The following is a 21509-nucleotide window of genomic DNA, read 5'->3' on the forward strand; positions in this document are numbered from 1 at the left end:
AGAAATACAGAAATCGAGGATAATGTGATGAGTTGACTACTCACGAATATTTCGTAAGTTGTTGTTCCGGAATCAATTTTATACCTGAAAACAAAAGAAACTTATTCCATGTATGTTTTCCATTGATGATAATACTTATCGTCACAAATATTTAGAGTGTGATTCAATTTGTACTTGGGAATAGAACAGCTTATCATAGATATAGAATCCATAATCAACCAAATCCAAAAGCAATACATCTACTGAAAAAATAATCCTTTTTCAAGAAGATAATTTGCTCAACGCCTAAGGATAGCATTTCTATTGAATTTATATTTTTAATTTTCCAATTGAAGGTACATTAAATAGGAATTTAGTAATAGAATGATGAATATTTATTTTGAAACAAAGCTGCGAATATTTGATAAAAATGTAACCCAAGGTGCGAATATTTGACAAAAATGTAACTCAAGGTGCGAATATTTGACAAAAATGTAACCAAATACGTAACCATTTGCCAAGGTAATAGCAGAATAGTATTAAGGCTCAATATCAACATACTATGTTTCAAGAAATACCTTGTATCATTGTGTTTCACTTGAGAAAATAAATTCAAGTAACTGAAAAATTATCTTTTTAACCTTGATAATTGATGAAAATTTACAAAAAATATGACAAGATTGAAAAACATGAAAATGAAAACTAAAAAATAATGTAGGATCACATTGGATGCTGTAGAGCATCAATTTTATCAATGATATGAATAGAAACATAATTCTCTGGCTTAATCCAACAGTTTCCTTAATCGAATAAATCCTTTCGTTTTGAAATGAATTCGAAATAGAAGCGAGTAACTAATACCAGACACAGGGAAAATCCTTGAATTTTCAAGTTATCCGACTGCAGATTGGCAGGCTAAGTCTTTACTGCAGAACCCATCCTTATTCGCCCTGCAACATCTATTCTTGACAACATAAGTCCCTGTCAGCTTATTCAGTCTGTTCTATAGAAGAAAAAATCCACAGTGAAACTAATGTTGCTTCTCTCAATGTGGACATCGACGCGTTTATCAAAAAAAAGTGGACAATATAAGACCAGGAGATATGAGGCAATATACCAGAATAAACGACAATAAAAGCTCACTATACCAGATCAAGATGATATTGAATCGCGATGTACACATGTTTAGGTCAACAACTATATTTTACACTGTCTTGTTTGAGTGAAAACTTCATAAAAATAAGAATGATCATGAATGTGTTATCACTGAATAATAATAAAAATTATGATTTGAAATTTGAATTTTTGGTTTTTCTAAAAGATGAATTTTAGAGTGTTTTCTGAGATCTCAGAAGTTTGATTAATTCAATGCATTACATCACTTATTAACATAATCAAAATGGAGTAATCATTACTGATCAAGTTTTCTCAATGCTATATCTATCATGGTGATTTGAGTAGAAAAATATGGAACACAAAAGAAGTATATTTACTTTTCAGCAATGAATGCTCTCAAAATCCAAGCACGATTGGAATTACCATAATTTGCTCTTACGTCTCAGATGAGGAAAGTCGTATAAGTATGGTATAATTATGATAATTGAAAAATGCATCGATATACTTGTGGATTGTTACTTTTCAACTTTTCATAATTTTAATTGCAAATCATGCCCTACAATGTGGATATAAAAATTTATAAGAGGCAAGAGCCTTCTTAACTTTTCCCAGATGTTCATCAAAAACGTTCAGTTGAGAATATTATCCTTCACTGAGTAATATCATTTTGTTATTACCATCAAAATAGGAGACATTACCAGTAGATTACAACCTACATCATTGAATTTTTGTGGCATCTGGGAGAATAAAAAGTGTTAGAGAAATGACTCTATCGTCAAAGATCACGGTTTCCGACATTTTTATTGCTACTGAAGATGAAAAACTCGTAAAGCATCCCCTAGTTCTTGGTTTGATAATAACAATTACATGGTTATCCCATGTGCAAGTAATGCCAACCCGACGCCAGTTATAAGGCCATCAATATTTTAGCATGATTTCGCAGGTCTCTGCATTATTGTGCAAGTAAAAAATACTATTAATGCTTTACACAGTCAAAATACCAACTTTTCTTTATTGGCGAGATCTGTGTGAGCATCATTACACTCATAAAACTGAATGTACCTCGTGCACTTCTTCCATTAATTCGTTCATAACATCAGCTGAGGCTTTTTGGGAGCTATCACACGCGCTGAAACGTGATTTCACGCTGGTTGATATACAACATAATTTACAACTTTTAAATCATCAAAATGATACGGGTTGACATATATCAATGTGCGGCTGTAGCCATTTATTTTCTCTTGGAACTCTGTATCGAAATCATGTATCACATGACAACCTGCTCATTTAAAAAAATTATTTGTATTCATAGATGAAAATTGATTTGGAGGGTCAAAGCAGGACCTCCTAAGTATTTAGGAGGTCCTGGTCAAAGATGTTGAAGCGACTGAGTAATTGAAGAGTAATTTTTCATTTCAAATAGGAACCCCAATGAGACCTACTATCAAATTATTTTTGCAAGATAAATATTAAGCTGTTTTCATAATTTTCATTAACTCTGTATAATTAAAAGTTGCGGATTTCAAAGTTTACAATACAACAGTTCTTGAGCGAGTTCACCAACCCAGGGGGTCATTAGTATTATATTAAATTATATGTAAACTGTTATAAAGATGACGAATGAGATAAACGCGAAATCTGAACTAACACATTCCTTATGATGTGTTAGTTCGTGTTCAGTTCATATTAAAAGTACAATACCAAAATTGAATAGTGAAATGGCAATTTTAGAATTGATTTTCCCGCGAAGTGTCATCTTCATCGTGGCTCAACGTGGCGAGATGAAGATAAATTCTGAACAATGAATACACAGATCCATGTTTTCATGAACATAAACAAGAGAAAAATTGGTGACTGTTCATGATAACGAGCAGGAAGTATGTTACAAAACGAACTACAGTATAAAGCACTTTAAAGCTTTCCTGGTGTTGACAATAACTGGTAGGCTATTCCACGTTGAACATTCCACATCGACTACGAATTTCGGATTTTGCTTTTGAACTCCATTCACAAGCGTGGAATTTCAATCCTCTTACGCGCTGAATTCAAATTGCTTTCCCATCAATTTGAACAGGATTAATCATTATTGCAAATATTCAGTTCTGTCACCAACTATCCACGATCACTTCAGACCTTAATGTATTTCATAGCTGAAGATTTCTGGTCTTCAATGATGATCAATATTTCCATTAGAAGTTGCATGACACAAAAATGCCTCATATGTTAAATTATCAAAATCTGAATAATGGACCTTTTTTGATATTTAATTGGAAATGAAATTGATTTTTAGAATTTTGGAATGATATTTAATGTGATAAACCTACATTTTGTTTCTGGGAGAATCTGATTCAAATATACGTAATATATTATGTTAAACAACTAGATTCTATTTTTCTATTATAAAAGTTGGAACCATTATTCTTTCCATGTTCTAATTGAAAGTTTGAAATATGGCCAAAACTCTAGCTTTTCGGCTTTTGGTCCTGGCGTTCAAGGTATTAGAGAAAACGTCATCTTTCATAACTGTAACTGGCCAAACTTTGCTAGTCGTATAGAGGCCAGCTTTACGCCAAACTCCATGACAGAGTGGGGGGGGGGCCAGTAGACACATACACAACACACAACGCAAGCAAGGCGAACTCACTCGTTCTACGTGAGTAAATAAATACTCCACCGTCATGAATCCCGTCCACAATGCAAAGGCACAACGTCAGGAAGAGACAGTCACGTATAGATAAATATTTGTCATGTCTGAATAGTTGAGAGCTTTGAACGAATGAGAAGAGGAATAGAGAAAGAAGTAGAATATGAGTTGGAGTACGAGGATTAGAGCAACCGACTTCCCAAGCAAACATGTTTCCAGCTTGGGGGCTATCAGACCCTTTGAAAGCTATCATGGAAAGCAATTTTTACTTTTCTACAAAACCCTTCAAAAAGTTTTCATATATTAGTGATTGTTTTTCTGAGCTTCAATTGAGATGCACTTTAGTTATGCATTGAGATGGAGTTTAGAGTCAACAGTGGAGATATGATAAAGAAAATTCCAAACAGTTTATTGTTCACATACTACTCTACCAGTTTCAAATCTAATTCACTTACAATAATAATAATATATTTTTTAAAACACATATACAGGAAGAATATATAAATAGCAGAAACCACATAGAATGTGTGTATAGTCTGAGCGCGGTTGTCAGTCAACTACTGTCTAGTCAGTAGTTGTTGAGTTACGTATATTGAATTTTGGATACATGAGACATGGGAAATACCTCACAAATACTTTTTCCTTCACCTCCTGTCTAAAGTGCTTACTTTACACCCTGGAACATAATACTAAAGTGTCACGTTTCCGCTCTCGGGAGGGAAAACAGGAAAACTCCCTAGAGCGTAAAAGTGACTCCATTTAAACAACATGGGAAGCATCTCTATTTTAAAAACGTACATTTGAAATAGGTTAGAAGGTCTAAGCTCAGATGAGGAAGCAAATAGAGTAGTCATTGAACCAACTAAATTCAATACCTCAACCAGACATTTGAACAATATATGAAATTTATGTTTATAAGCTAAAATTATAACAAACATTCATATCACTATAATACTAAAGTGTCACGTTTTCGCTCTCAGGAGGAAAAAACAGGAAAACTCCCTAGAGCGTAAAAGTGACTCCATTTAAACAACATGGGAAGCATCTCTATTTTATAAATGTACATTTGAAATAGGTTAGAAGGTCTAAGCTCAGATGATGAAGCATATAGAGTAGTCATTGAACCAACTAAATTCAATACCTCAACCAGACATTTGATCAATATATGAAATTTATGTTTATAAACTAAAATTACTACAAACTTCATATCACTATCTTAAAAAAATGTAAAATTTTATTTATTCCTTGTTATTCAAAGTAACATCCAACGAATATTCCTCATTAACTAATCAAATTTGAAACAGGAACTTCATCATAACTGTAGTTGTGGCGGCCATTGTTGTTTTAACTTTTGTCAACAGATAGCGCTGTTGGCGGAGAACTGTGATTACAAGCCAGCTGTTTCTGTTTACTTTTTAGATAACGTTGTAAGATTTTTAGATTTACGTTGTAACACATTGTTTGGTCACGTACCTTTTCAATAGTTATTTGTATATCTAGAGTGAAAAGTACTGTTTTTTCTCCCTGAGGGAAAAGTTTGAAGCCCGAGACAAAGCTGAGGGCAATAATTTTCCTAAGGAAGGAAAAACATTTTTCACTCATGATATACACAATATTTTCCCTCCACCTTCATTTTTATAAAAACTGCAAATAAAATATTTTTTAAAACGTACGTGACCAAACAATGTGTAACAATATAACCTAAAAATTAAACAGAAACAGTTGGCTTGTAATCACAGTTCTCCGTCGACAGCGCTATACGCTATCTGCCGGCAAAAGTTGTAACAACAATGGCCGCCAAAACTACAGCTATGATGAAGTTCCCGTTTCAAATCTGATTAGTTAATGAGGAATATTCGTTGGCTGGTATTTTGAATAACATGGAATAAAAAAAATTTATACATTTTTTTAGTATAATGATATGAGGTTTGTAATAATTTTAGCTTACAAACATAAATTTCATATATTGATCGAATGTCTGGTTGAGGCATTGAATCTAGTTGGTTTAGTGACTACTCTATATGCTTCCTCATCTGAGCTTAGACCTTCCAACCTATTTCAAGTGTAAGTTTATGGAATAGAGATGTTTCCCATGTTATTTAAATGGAGTTACTTCACGCTCTAGAGAGTTTTCCTGTTTTTCCTCCCGAGAGCGGAAAAGTGATATTTTAGTATTATGTTCCAGGGAGTAAAGTAAGCACTTCAGATAGGAGGCGGAGGAAAAATTATTTTTATTATTACTGTTTTTATAAAAATGCAGGTGAAGGAAAAATGTTGTGTATATCACGAATGAAAAGTGTTTTTTCTCCCTCAGGAATATTGTTGCCCTCGGCTTCGCGAAAAATATCAGATATACCTTGCAGCAATTTTATGCAGGATATTTATCGGGAAATTCTGGGAAATGAGCTTTTCCAGACGTGTGATAAACGGAAAAAATCTTTGCAGCTAAATGAATTTTCCAAGCCCTGGAAAGTGAGTTGCGAGTGAAGAGTTGTTGGAACAAACCAGATTATGAGCGTCTAGAGATTATCCAACTAATCACTAATAATTGGTGGTTTCCAATTTCCATCATGAACTTATAACCTTGCGTAGCAGACTAGCCCTGTTGACGATTGAGGGACTGATTTTGAGGTAAGCTTGGTTCATTAATGACTTCGAGGAATAACTAAGATCTGAGAGAGTCCAGCACAAAAAAGTCAAACGTCTTGTCACATATCGAATTGAATCAAATTCATTCTTCACCACACTGGGATTGACAATAGTGATTTAATGAACACTTGATTTGGAAAAAAATTGTCACAGAAAAAACACCAAAGCAGAGAGTCAATAAAAATATTTACATTATCTTCCACAAGTTCATTCATTGAAATTTCAATTCCATTTCTACTAATGAGAGTGATTATATTCCGTATATATTTTTTTAAATGAAAAAAGTTTGATTAATGAAACAAAATTTACAATGAGAATTATCTCCACAATACTGAACAGAATGAACAAAGGTCAAATATCAAGCTGATGATATTATTGATAGAAATAGCCTTTAGAACTTCTATTTTCAGGGATGAGCTCACACTTTGTACATAATAATGTCTTTTTAAATCATTAACGATAAAATTAGTTTCCATTATCATATTATCAATATTATAATTCTCATTGTTCAATCTCAACAATCAAATGTACATAACACAGAACATAGACACTGGAGTTTCTCGTGTATACAGAATGTCCCACAAAAGGTGTAACAACCAAAGACCATAGATAATATAATGAGATTTCAAAAAAAATGTTCGGTAAAATTCTCTTATATCGACAATATAATATACCATTTTACGGTAAAAGAACGTCAATAACTATAAAATTATCAGTCAAGTAATGTTTTCAGGTTTATCAATTTTTCGGTGAAATTTTCTTATATCGACAATATAGTATACCGTTTCACGGTACTGTATATCAATTTTTTGACCGAGCGAAGTGAGGTCTAAGATTCAAGTCGACGGTTTTGCATTACTCTTTATGTTTATATGTTTATATTTTTGTTTATATTTATGTTCCGCATTTACAGCGAAACGCAGCAATAGATTTTCATGAAATTTGACAGGTATGTTCCTTTTTGAATATCACGTCGACGTATACATAAGGTTTTTTTGAAATTTCGCATTTAAGGATAATACAAAAGGAAAAGGAATCTCCTTTGAACGCCAATATTACCTTAAAAATCAGACTTTAGAATTATTCATCATAAATCAGCTGTCGAGTGGATTATAAATTGCATGCAATGACGCATGCAATTTATATCTCAATGTAACTTGGTAAAAAAATCAGCTGCCGTGTGGATTATAATTTCCAAGCGTTGAGGCATGCAATTGATAAGGCTAGTTTCACACTCATTCGGTTCGTTTCGTTTTCGGTTTGTTTTCGGCAAATTCCGATAAGTGTGAAACGGCAATTCGGTTTGAATTCGGTACCGAATAGCTACCGCATAGCACCGAACGCCCATTTGACTCTAATAAATTCCATCAGGTTACGATTCGTTGCTAGCGAGAGGCTTCTTTCACATACTTTCGGTTCGGTTCGTTTCGTTTTCGGTTCGTTTTCGGCAAATTCCGATAAGTGTGAAACGATGATTCGGTACCGAATAGCTACCGCATAGCACCGAACGCCTCCTCGACACGAATAGGTTTCATCATATTTGAATTCGTTGCTAGGGAAACAGGAAAAAACAAATTCTTTAACACGTCTTACACACGCTTGCCTTTTTTGTTTTTATTTTAGCCTGATATCGTGATTATCTGTTTCAAAATTTTCCAAGCCAAATTCATATGGTCAATTCATTTCTGTTAGTTCACAGGAACATTTTTTTCTCAATGAATAGTTTTCTAAAAAAATATGAAAGATTTAAATTAAAACTCAGGGAGAATTTTGATTTTTTCTATTTTTCCACGAATATTACATGATTTCATCAATGGAGAGAAGAGATGAAGTTTATATACCATGTGTATATACCAGTTTATATATACCATATCTAAAAAATTAATCTCTCTGAACATCCAAAATTAACATAATCAAAAAGAAACTATTCAAATAATTGACAATTTTTAATTAAATTTAAAATTTTGTTGTTCAAGAAGTAACATCTTACAATTTAACATAAGCTGTTATATTTAAATATACCAGCATGAGCTGTGAAAATCCAAACACAGCTGTTTTTGAGAAGAAAATACCTAATTAGAACCGTACGAATTAAAACCTGACATGTATGAAAGCCTCATTCGTTTTCGGTAACGAACCGAACCGAACCGAACCGAATGAAACCGAATGCGTGTGAAGCTAGCCTAACTCAAGGTAGAATATTATTTTCTCTCGACTTTTCTCTGCTTCCAACTTGGTAAGCTTTTGAGATAATATTGATTACACACCGATATGCCATCAAGCACTGCCGTGTATGATTTGGAGATTATTCAAAATAAGTTACTGTATTGAGGTATTTTTATTTCAAAAAGTATAATACATTTTGTCCAATGGCTTTTTCCAGTGAAACTTCGAGGTCAACATTAAAAAACCAGAAGATCCTTTAGAGCATTAATGTTATATGAAATTCAAAATAATAATATAACATTCATGCCAGATTTCATTAATATGCTATTTCAAATACCGTTTGTCAGTACCGCTCACCATTTCAAATCCTACCTAAATACTCGTAGAACAATAGACTAAACCCATTCTTTGACCCCCCCCCACCATTCTATGGTCGCTACAATAAATTAAAAAATCTTGTGAAAAATTATGTTTCTCAATTGATGATCAAATTATTATTTTTAAGCTCTATTGACTCTTTATTTTTTTCAATTGTTTCTTCTTTCTTTGTATATACATATTTTTCATACCCCTTTTTATACCCCTTCACTAACTTTCCTGAATCCAACTCGAATATTCTCTTCTAATCTTATTAGTTATACTGGATCGTTGTTAATATTTAATGAAGTGCGATATGATTTTCTCTTGTTTTCCTTTTTAATTGTAAAGTTATATATAACTTTACACCAACACCAACACGTCAGGACATGACATAATTCTCTCTGATGGACAGTATTAGAGGAGGCTGTGGTTTTTAACTGCGCGAAGTCTACTGTTCACAGAACTACTAGTTAAAAACGTCAATAACTATAAAACTATCAGTCAAAATCTAATTCTAAGATTATGGTTGGGAAGAGGAAGAAATTTACAATAAAATTAATATAACTTGTTTTTTGTTTGACGTTTTTAAACTTTTTATGAGCGCTCAAAGTTGAAAAAAGTTCATTCGCTGAGTTCAAATCCAAATTTCAAACAGTTTGAACGATCATAGAAAGTTCAAAACGTCAAACAAAGGAAAAAATATATGAATCTTATTGGCAATTTCTTCTTCTTTCCAACCATATCCTTGGAATTAGATTTCGACTGATAGTTTTCTAGTTGTTGACGTTATCGAATAATCATCATATATTTGTTATCTAAAACTAAGTTCGATATAAACAATTTTATGGACATTTTTTTAAAATGTCATGTTAATCTATGGTCTTCGGCAGGTTCACCTTTCGTGGGACACTCTTTATGGGTGCTTACAGACCATTGCGCCACGAACGTGGTTCCGATTTCCATCATCTGATTATTTCTGTATCTTACTGTTTCTGAGAAAATACAGTAAGTAATAATAAGCAGAGCATCAGCTGATGATAAGTGAAATGCGCGTGTTCGTGGCGCATAAGTCGCACCTTAAGATTGAAGGAGAGCAATTAATCAATACGTTTGGAAAGAATTTGGCAGTGTGCACGAGACCTTTCACTGTACAACTGGGAATCAATGCAAGTCTGACGTCACAGATCTATGTGTACGCGGGGAATTACGGTACAGAGTACACACCGTCCGGAGAAGATCTCACAAGGGTATCACAGACATGCTGCAGTTTTTTGAACGAGCACTGTAATGAGCACTGTAATTTACACTCTTCACTGATAACCATTCAATGATTCTTGATCCCAGATAAATAGATCCTCCCAATTATCAATGAGTATCAGTTCTTCAGATCCAGTGCGGTCACTAGCATCAGTGTTCAGTTCAGTGATTCGAGCTTGTTTTACAAGATGAATTCTTCCATTACTGCTGTTCTTCTGCTGGTTGCCTCTGTGATCGCACTGTACGTCGTTCATGTGAACAGTCTCCCAACTGGTATGCCAGTTGAAGACGATCTCGTTCTTACAGGTAAGCATATAATTTGTGTGTGTGTGTGTGTGTGTGTGTGTGTGTGTGTGTGTATGTGCGTCTGTGTACATGATATCTCATCTCCCAATTAACGGTATGACTTGAAATTTGGAACTTGAGGTCCTTACAGTATAAGGATCCGACACGAACAATTCCGATCAAATGCAATTCAAGATGGCGGCTAAAATGGCGAAAATGTCGTCAAAAACAGGGTTTTTCGGGATTTTCTCGGAATCGGCTCCAACGATTTTGATCAAATTGATACCTAAAAGAGTCATTGATAAGCTCTATCAACTGCCACAAGTCCTATATCTGTAAAAATTCCAGGAGCTCCGCCATCTATGCAAAGTTTGATTTTAGATTCCCAATTATCAGACTTCAGATACAATTATAAACAAAAAATGTCAAGTGGAAAAGATTGAGCATAAAAATCTCTAAAATTAATGTTTAGTAACATTTTCACCTTAAATTGAGAATAAGCTGGAAGTTCGAGGAAATAAGATTATTAAATTTCAAAATGTTGGCAACTGTTGATTCTATTAAATCATTCACTATGAAGAGATAGCAGACTTCGTGTGTCTGCAGCGTTATTGTCCTTTCACCAGCTAGCTGGCTCATTAGATCTTTGAATAGTCGACTTGAGATCAATTTTCATAACGGCAAGGAAAGTAGTGAGTGCCCAACGCCAGATTTTTGATAGCGTGTTTGAAGTTTAGTAGGCCCACATATTGGTATGGAAAATATTGGACAGTGCTTCTCGAAAGTTGTGAAAGTTGTAAAAGTGTAGTATGAAAGTTGTAAAAGTGTAGTATGAAAGTTGTAAAAGTGTAGTATGAAAGTTGTAAAAGTGTAAAGTGTGAAAGTTGTGAATGTGTAAAAGTAATTCAATTCAATTGATTTCAAGAAATCAAAATACAATAGAATATAGTACATGACAAGATAGCAGAGTACAATGCAGAAATATTTATTCAAATCAAATCATTTATTTGCCATACAATAAATACATATTCAAAACATAATGAAAGGAAATACATAATTTTATAATCAAAAGTATATATTAATATTAAACCTATCATAAAAAATTTTACTAAAAAAATAATTTGGTTGGCAGAAATTAACATCCCCCGAAGCCAGTTACTTATTCAAATATCAGTTACATATATTAGTATTACATGTTTTAGTTATTAGTCACATATATTCAGTTACTTATTCAGACTTATTATTAATCGATATTTTTCAATAGGCTACTTAATTTACCGAGGATGGTTATAGGCCTATTTTCAATTCATCAAGACTTCAGTAGGTCAAGTTTTTATTTGGACCCTTGCGGGGCAAGTTACCTGCAAGTTTTTAATAAAAGTTGGTATTTGAAGTACAAAGTTAATGATGAAAGTAATAAATTTTGAACCATTGATTTCTATCGAAACCCTCGATTCTCCAATAATTCCGACATCAGGGTTCATCGTCACTCACCAATATTATTTAAAAAGCAATAAATTATCCAGCTATTTTCCAAGGTCACGCATTAGATTTTTATAAGAGTTTTGAATCTCCTGCATTTTTTGAGTAAGTGAAATGAGTGAACGGGGGAGCACATGTGATTTATGCTAAAAGATAGCAAAGCTTAAACTACACGTCGATTAATGATATGCGTGATCAATTAATTTGTCAGTTATGATTTTAACGTACACGCACATGAAAGATTATGCTGAACTGATTATTTGGTAAATAAAAAAAAAGATGGTCTGGATTTGAGGATTGTTAGTATGGGTTATAGATATTGAGGTGTGCATCCAGCTAAAGTTTGTCATGAGATGCTTCGCCGGGCCAGCTAGTGTGAGAATACTGAAACTGAAGGGCACGCATCATGCGAATATTGAAAGACATATTGAAAGAATCTTATAGAAAGACATGGCCAGACATCTGTGTAATGCATGCAATGATTAATCCACTAGTCGGCTGATTGATTATAAATAATTCTATAGTCTGATTGATTCTATCTTCAAAGTAGATAATATAGTGCTATCGGAGTATGGAGGAATTCCTTTTATTTCATATTATCCTTAATATCGAGCTTCGCTCGCTGCCAAAATCTCATCAAATTCTATCAACGCGTTTGGCCGTAATCGCGTTACATACAGTAGACAAAAGAAAATCCGAGTTAAAACATAGACCTCACTACGTTCGGTCAACAAGTTGATCATGGATTACAAGAATTCACAAAGTCTTTGAATTCTATGCGATCTTCAAATTTTCCGCGTTTCTTGACTTATATCTTATATCCCTAATAAGGGTAGAAGCTTGAAGGTTCTCTAATCTCTTATGTCACCGAACTGAAAACAAATTGATCAATTCAACAAAATTTGTGCTTCTAGCTTCAATCATCTATGAGAATGTATCATTCCTTTTCATTGGTGTTTCTTCCCTTCATACTATGCTAGTAGTTCTATGAACAGTAGATCTCGCGCTCAGTAAGTTACATTGACCTGTTGTTATTTTTTCTCCAAAATTAATACATAATTTATCAATTTAAAATGTCTAGAAAAGATCCTAAATAAACATAGAACTTTCTGTTCTATCGTACCGTAACGTGTCGTCCGGGAATGTAAGTGTGAGTTGAGTGCAGCAGAGGAACTTTGCGCACGTATTTCACATTAAATTTTTCCTACAGTTACCATTGAATATGAAAAGTGAGTAATTATGGGTGAAATTGCCTGAAATCCATCAAATGTTTGTGTTTAATAGTGATGCTGTTATTATTGAAAACCTTAATTTATTTAAAATAGAATGTAGTATGTGTTGAATTTGTTGAATGGGGGGGGGGGGGCTGTCATCCACTGTTGCCCACCACTTCAAGATTCTTATAACGTGCACCACCACACAATACCACAGTTACCAACTTAATTTAGATTTTCCTGCACTGGTGCTCCATATAACCTACTAACTATTTTGCGTTGTCATGCTGCAAATCTGGAGTACAAAAAGTACTCACTTTGCGCACTAGTGCGGAAAAGTGATTCTTTGTGGCCTGCAATCAGTGCAGAAATGGTCACTTTTCAGGGTATCTGAAGGAAAAGAAAATTGTTCAATAACTCCAAACTCCAAAATAGAATCATGGCCTCAGCTTATGGAAAGACAAAATTAGTAGACAACTGTCCACTACCGTTGATGGAAAAGATAAATTTTCAAGTTGCTCGATGTTTTTGAACGGGAAGTATTATAGTTCACTAGACAGCTGATTTATGATGAATAATATTCTAAAGTCTGACTTTTACAGTAATATTGGCGTTCAAAAGAGACTCCTTTTCCTTTTGTATTATCCTTGAAATGCAAAATTTTTAAAAACTTTAAGTATCTACGTCGACGCGAAATTCAAAAAAGAACATACCTGTCAAATTTCATGGAAATCTATTTCTGGATTTCACTGTAAATGCGCAACATATAAACATTTAAACATAAGGAGAAATGCAAAACGGTCGAATTGAATCTTAGACCTCACTTCGCTCGGTCAATAACAATTTATAGTTTCCATCTAAATTGTGTTTTCTTCTTTCTACAGGAGACGAGCTCCCTGCTGCAGTGGGTCGTGAATCGGCTGTAGCGACCGGTAGTCGCGCGAAGCGAGCAACGTGCGACCTGTTCAGCTTCGAAACCCAATGGGTGACTCCGAACCACGCCGCTTGCGCGGCTCACTGTATCGTCCTAGGCAAGAAGGGAGGCTACTGCAGTAATACTATATGCTACTGCAGGGACTGATTCAACAACGTTACTTCATACCACAATTATGAAATTTATCCATGTCACCAAATATTTTGAAAGCTGCTGCTACTACTGCTACTCAAATAGTGAAGTTCTCCATTATTCTAGAATATCAATGGATTATCATTCAAATAGTAAAGTTCTTCATTCTAGAATATGAATTTTATCTTATAATTGATGCATTTTATATGAATTGTATCTATTGATGACATACTATGCAATAAATATAGTAAATTGAGAATTTTTTATGTCTGTTATAAAATTTTACTTAAAAACTCTTCCCACTCTTTGAAATTAGTTATCCTAGGTCAATTCATGAAATCAAACTGTTCAGATAATAAACCACAGAACTCATACATACCGCACGTTGAATTGGAGTAAATTCAGTAATATCAAAAGAAATCTTTTTTTATATTATCTTGTTCAGTTTGTCCATTACCTATTAGAGTATTAGGAACCAGGTCTGTTTGTTGAAAAATGAATAATACAATTCAAATTAAACTTATTCAAAAACTATTGATACAACTCGTATCATTCTGATTTCCATCTACAGATAGGGAATGTAGAATGCAGATAGTATAGATAGCAAATGTGATTTGTGTTTATAAAATACTGAATATTTGATTGTTTGAAATCATTTCTGAATTGGGAACATTATTTTAAAATTCAAATATATTCTACACTATCATTCTAATATTATTGGAGAATGAAAATAATTGTAATACATTCATTTTCAAAGCATATCACTTAATTTATTATTGTTTGCAATGTTGCAAACATGAGGCTTTTTAACTGTTTGCAATGACTCAAATGTTCTGCAAACTTCATTCTTGATATTATTATACTGATCTGGTACCATTCAATCCTAATTGCCTTCCATTCTTCTACTTTCAATTATACTACTAATTCATTGTTTTCAAGTCTCCTTGAAGATTTTCTTCATGAGAACTTGCGTATATGAGATTTTAAAAAAGGTGAATATCATTTAATAGTAAAAGTATTTATTAAAATATCATTTTTAAATTCCTTGGGAATAAAACTAGTATTTTACCACCACCAAATTTATTTTACAATCAATTTTATATTATAATTTTGTTCAATTCAATTCAAGACCTCAGTTTTGAACGAATGTGTCATTGTTTCAACCTTATCAAAAACAATCAACTTATTGAGATAGTTTAAAAAAATGTATTTGTCCTTGCTATGACCTTAGAGGCAATCAAAAATTAAAATAAAACTATAAACAGTTAATAGAACTAAAACTTTTGAACGACGATCGAAATACCACTTTGAAGAATTTCAATAGGACACCAATCTACCTGTGAATTTATTTGATGGATATTACAATGATGTAAGAAATTAAAATCAAATTCAGCAGTACATCAAAGACGAAACCAACACAGCTATAAACAGACAAGGTCGATTGTCGAACCTACAATTCCATTCACCAATTCAGACCCTTTTTGAATGGCAGGTAAATTGGGAAGGTGTAAAAGAGCTTATGAGAGTACATGCTCCTCTCCACATCAATGTTTCAAAAATTTTTTGAATCTATCCAATTGAATCTACGACGTTCACAATGAATAACTGCTCACCCCTGTTTATACATATTCATTGCAGAGATATATGATTTCCTTATACATGTAGGAAAAATTTTTGCATTGATTCGCATTGTTCTCCATGACCACAGATCAAACTTGATAATTTGCTGTGATGGTTCTGTTATCTATCAGAACAGAATTGGATTAATTGAATCAATTTGAGACTATCAATATTTGTTTTCAATGTGGTTACACAATTTTACTAGTAGTTATGTGAACAGTAGACCTCACGCAGTTATAAACCACAGCCTCCTCTTATACTATCCATCAAAGTGAATCCTGTCTGTATGTTGTGTTGGCGAGATATCGGTGTGAAAACGGTTGATGGCTGTTGGGGATGGTATATCAAAAATGCTAATAGCAAAAGCTAATCTACTTCAAGACATACTGGTAACAGGTTAGTGGTGCCGGGGGTAGAATTTGGAAGGTCTGGAAAATCTGGAAATTTTCGAAGAAAACTTCCTTTCCCTGGTCGCCAATTGTATTTGGTTGAAATCGAACCATGTATATAGGCTTATTATCGGCAGGAGCTGAACAAAAAAGTTTTTTTCTACAACTGCGCGTAAAAAAAGAATTTACATACTGTGATGAATTTTTTAAATAGACCTCATGAGAAGAGAGAGAAATTGTGATTACCCTTTTAAAATGAAAGAATTTGCTAAAGGAATAGTTAGCGACCGAGCGATAAAGCTTCCTTATCAAGTAACTGTATATTAGATAAGAGTACCGTTCTGTACTGCATATTTTCTAGAAAATTATTTAATAAAATTATAATTATTCTGCAAATAAAGCACGAACCATTTATGAATTACTCATTGAATTTTGAGGTTACACTTTGTTTACTACCGATCAGATGTTTTAAAGCAGCTCAAACACAGCTGACTGATTCAACGTATTTTAAAATGTCATGCCAGATTCATGCAAGCTATAATATTATTTCTAAAAAAGTAAAAACTATCAATAAAGGACCAAGAATTTCGAATAAAAAATAAAATGTATGTATTATCGTTGAAATTATTTATTACTTAAAAAATTATATTATAATGTCAAGTATTATTGTAACTAACTAGGTCATAGCATGAATATTATATTATTGATAAAGCAGCAGAAATTAATTATAACAGTCTCAGACATAATAAAAAGTGTATATGAATATTAATTTATTAATTATTACTTCAACTGAACCACATGGTGATTGAATCTCTTTGGCAAGTCTAAGCCAATCATAGTGCATAGAAATAGCACCAAAAAGGTGATCGTTTGAAAACAACATATGTTAATCTGCTATCAGACAACAAACCTGCCTTATCATATAATGCTAGCACATGTACATTGTATAAGAGGAACTATGTCTAGGAGATTTAGCAGTTTTAAGAGTTATACAAATTGGATTATTACCATAATTAAAGGACTTATATTCTACTGCTTGCCACTGACGTCATGTCTACGTCACAATCGTTCTACCAATGACAAATTTTCATGCAAATTTATTACACCGAGATTCTCAGAAAGAAGGTTCTAGCCAAGAAGCTGAGAAAAAGACTTCACTTCCCTTTTGAAATCCTCACCGTTCAGACCTCATTAAAGTTACCAAGACCTATTTGTAAGATTTTCGTTCGATTTTATATGTTCTATTTGTGAGCCAATATTTTAGGCTATTCTAATTGTTATTTGTAAATCTATTTTCATCAATCGATAAATTAAAAGTTTAAAGTTAAATTATCCCTTAATTAATTTGGTGAAGGAAATATTAAATTAAAATTCCCCACATGCCGAGACCGAAGCTTGGACCGCCGCCGATCAAACAATTTTGATCTAAAGAAGAAAACCACGACCGCCAAGGAATTTCACGTGAGTTATAAGTTTAAAGGGGCCCCAATCTACGCTTCGAAAAATATTTCAGTGCAGAAAATATAAAATTTTCTTCGTTAAATTATTGGCCACGCTGACAAGCGCTTATTAGTCATTAAGAGCCTAGAATTTATTCAATATAGAATTTATAAGAACTTGTAGTTGATTAACTATCCTCCGCTGCCAGAACCACGACCCCGAGCATTTTTAAAAATATTTTATAATTTATTTTCACTATTTTTTCAACTGTTAAATTTTATCAATTGTAAAATTCTGTCGAATCATGCATGGTGTCAAGCAAGCACAAGAAAATTTTTGACTCTTTTGTTAATGCTAAATTATTATCAATCTGTAAATCAAATACTGAATCTGCACTGTATGATCATATATTTTATTATAATATATTTCAATTTTGTTAATTCGTCTTCTGAGTTCGATTATTTCTTAAGCCTGTCAATTATTGTGTCTGATACGTTCTATATTATCAAGAACCGATCGAATACGATCATTGAAATAATTGAAGTAAGCTGGATATTGGAACAGGTCTCAGTGGATGTAGTGAGTGGGGTCAGATCGGGATTATATATTCTCTGTCCTTACCTGCTCATATATCAGCTTTTATCTGTTACCAACCTCGACTTAGGAGCGAATACATCAACTGTACAGCAGATGCAGCCAGAGATCATATAATTTCCTACAATAGAGCTTAAAGCCCGACAAGACTCTGTTCTCGAAATATATTCCGAACGATATCTGGTCCTTGTACCCTATCTTGATCTTCGGAACCTATTAGAGACGCAGTCCCGTAAATTATCTACATCGGGATTTTTGCTCGACCTGTATGATTTTGTATGCTCTTTCATCACAGGTAATAATTTTAAGATATCCGTCTTCAGTGTTTAGCAACCGCTACACTGTCTATAAAAAATTTTATCAGCATACAATCTGTCATGGGAAGAATCAAGGGTGTGCGAGTGTTTAGGCCTCCCACGATTCCGACAGTTGTATTGAATCTTGTAGTGAATCAATCAGTCTGGTGTACACTTAGCGTCCACGCACGCAGCTACAAAATTTATAACCTCAACACCGTTGATTCAGTACAAGATTCACTTTACGTATGTGAGGCGAGTAAAAAACCGCTTTACATGATTTGCCGGCCCAACGTGAAGCATTTAGATACAGCACTACATGATTTGGCCAGTAACGTGGGACTATTTACATTCCACATCTGATTCTTTATATGTGTATCGACTTATCCTTGGAGGTGAGAGTGACTCCCCTAGGAAAAGCTTCACAATACTCAATTCTCCTCGTAAAACAGCTTATTTCTGAGGAGAATCTACTTTTTCGCTCGCTAACTATCCTCGCATGCGCAGTAAATTTTCTTTACTCTCGCAAATCAGCTGATGGTAAGCAGCTCGCCAAAAGGTCAGATCTTAACCTAAAAAGTCGGTAATTGTAACTCCGCCGATATAAGTAATTTAACAGGTTTGGGCAGTTGTAGAAAAAAATGTGTATGTAATTCACGCGTAATGCTTCTTTATCGCTCTTGCAAAATTATCATGCTCCGCTTCGCGTCGCATGATAGCTGTTTTGCGCGAGCGATAAAGTCGCGCATTACGCTCTTAATACATGAATAGCTATTATCGAATTTTCTGTGTGAGGCTGATTATGTGTCGAAAAAATCTGGGGGGCTCTAGGGGTGCCAGGGGGTGAAATTTTCGTGATTTAGGTTTTCCCATAGCCTCCAGTGTGTTTCCTGACTGAATTTGAGGTGGGTTCACCAACACAAATCAGCTGTATTGGCTGTGAATTTTTTGTCATTTGCAGGTTTAATACAATAAGACTAGCTCGGCAAAGGCTTCGCCCCCTGCACCCACATGAGAGGTACAACTGTACTCCCTGCACAACATGTAGGGTGGGTTGGCAGACTCCGCGCTTCGCACTCTGGCTGGGAGGCGGGTTTCTCCCGCCCAATCGCCCTTTATGACAATACATTGTTGGATAGCAGCCTCCTCGCTTTGCGCTCCATCTGTGAGGTAGGCTTCGCCCGCCCAATTGCCTTTTATGACTGTATAGGTTTGGGTAGCAGCCTCTGCGTTTCGCTATCAAGCTGGGAGGCGGGCTTCGCCCACCTTTTATGACAGTGAAGGGTTAGGTAGCAGCCTCCGCGCTTTGCGCTCTAGCTGGGAGGCAGGTTTTGCCCGCCCAATTGTGTTTTGACAGTATGGGAGAGGGCTGGTTAATTAGGTTGGGGGTGTTGGTGATGGGTTAGGTAGGGTAGGTTTAGTAGGGTAGGTTGGGTATCAAAGATTAGGTAGAATAGGTTAGGTAGGGTAGTTAAGGTAGGGTGGACTAGGTAAAGTGGGTTAGGTAGCGTAGAGTAGAGTAGGGTACAGTAATAGAGATAGAGATTGCTATGCAGCTATGATAGCAGGATGTTTGGGTCTAAGCATTAATAACCTAGCAACGTAGAATGATAAACATTGTAGAAATAAATACTATTATTGAAAAAAATGTTAGGTTATTATTTTTGGAGATGACAATATATTTTATTTAACTTCAAATTTCTAGAGAAAATTTATTCTAATACATATTTCAGGAAATTATATGTTGTTGCAACAGTAATGATGAAAAAATTGCTCTAATCAAAAGTTGATTATTCATCAGCTGTTTGAAAAGTAATCTATCAGCTATGAGCATAAAGGTGGACGGGGTTTCGAAAAACGTTCAAAGCCATGGATATAAATAATTATCAATGTTGGTGAGTCAAACAAAAAAGCTTCTGATACATTTTTTGTGGGAAGCAAATTTAACTGTGTGTTGGACCTCCTGTCATTATTTGATGTGCTGGGTAAGATCGTTTCTCTTAACTTTGCTTTGCTGTGGAACTGAACATTAGAGAATTGGAGAAATTGAGGGGGTTCAGTGTGCCCCCCCCACAAAGAAAATTTCATGGATTTCATATTTTTTTCCTATAATCTAATTACTTTTGTTTGTGTTCTGACATATTTTAACATAATTAAACCTTCAGTGTAACTTCAGATTTTTCAACTTCACCATGAATTTATTGTAAAGTCCCCTTTGAGTGCTCACTGGATAAGATTTCGAAAATTTCATAAGATTTCACTATGAGCAGCATAGAAGGCTGGTTATGAAATCTCAACAACAAAACCAGATGTGAGGAGAAAATTCAACAAATTCTGAAAATTTCAGGTGACAGAGTTTTTAAAAATCTGAAAACTGCCCTTGCATTCCTCATATGTCTATCCATCAAGTTTTTTCATAATGGATAGCCTAATTTCAATGTGCTGAGTAAGATTGTTTCTCTTGTCTTTGCTATGAAATCAACTATTCGAAATTTGAAAAATTGAGGGGGTCATAGTTACCCCCTTTTTTACTGTGTTACGTATATACTGGTTCTTTAAATTTAAATATTTCAAACTACAAGTTTCAAAGGCTCTGAAGTGGTTAGTATAAAACGAATCAAATCTTTGTGCTGAACAATATATCCATTCAGAAAAAACCACATACATAGAACACATAGAAAATCAGAAAAGGTACTCACCAAATCCAACATGTTGCGATTCAAATTGCTTGCCTACTTATATTTGAGGTAAAAGGTTAACAGTTGGATAGGATAGATGAGAGGAAAAGATGGGTGAAATTATGCAAAACAATTTATCCAAAATGCGATTGTTAAAGTTGGTTCCTTGCTGGTTTCCTGTTCTAAGATGAAGTTTACTGTCTGGATATATAACACTATGACTTGACTATTGATAAAAACAAAACTAAAATGGAGTTCTAGCATTCACTTTTCA

General features: G+C 34.1%; 2 protein-coding genes across 2 annotated transcripts in view; one reads left to right on the forward strand and one right to left on the reverse strand.

Annotated features, from left to right (window-relative positions):
* Positions 1-21509, reverse strand: part of LOC111045297 (transient receptor potential cation channel trpm) — a 255258-nt gene that overhangs the window by 102136 nt on the left and 131613 nt on the right. The window lies entirely within an intron of this gene.
* Positions 9987-14493, forward strand: LOC111045302 (defensin). Its single transcript, XM_022330678.2, has 2 exons — positions 9987-10477; positions 14037-14493. Exons 1-2 carry the CDS (start codon positions 10360-10362, stop codon positions 14231-14233), a joined length of 315 nt encoding a protein of 104 aa, XP_022186370.2. The 5' UTR covers positions 9987-10359; the 3' UTR covers positions 14234-14493.

The sequence above is a fragment of the Nilaparvata lugens genome, chromosome 2 (genome assembly GCF_014356525.2).
Source record: "Nilaparvata lugens isolate BPH chromosome 2, ASM1435652v1, whole genome shotgun sequence".
NCBI lineage: Eukaryota > Metazoa > Arthropoda > Insecta > Hemiptera > Delphacidae > Nilaparvata > Nilaparvata lugens.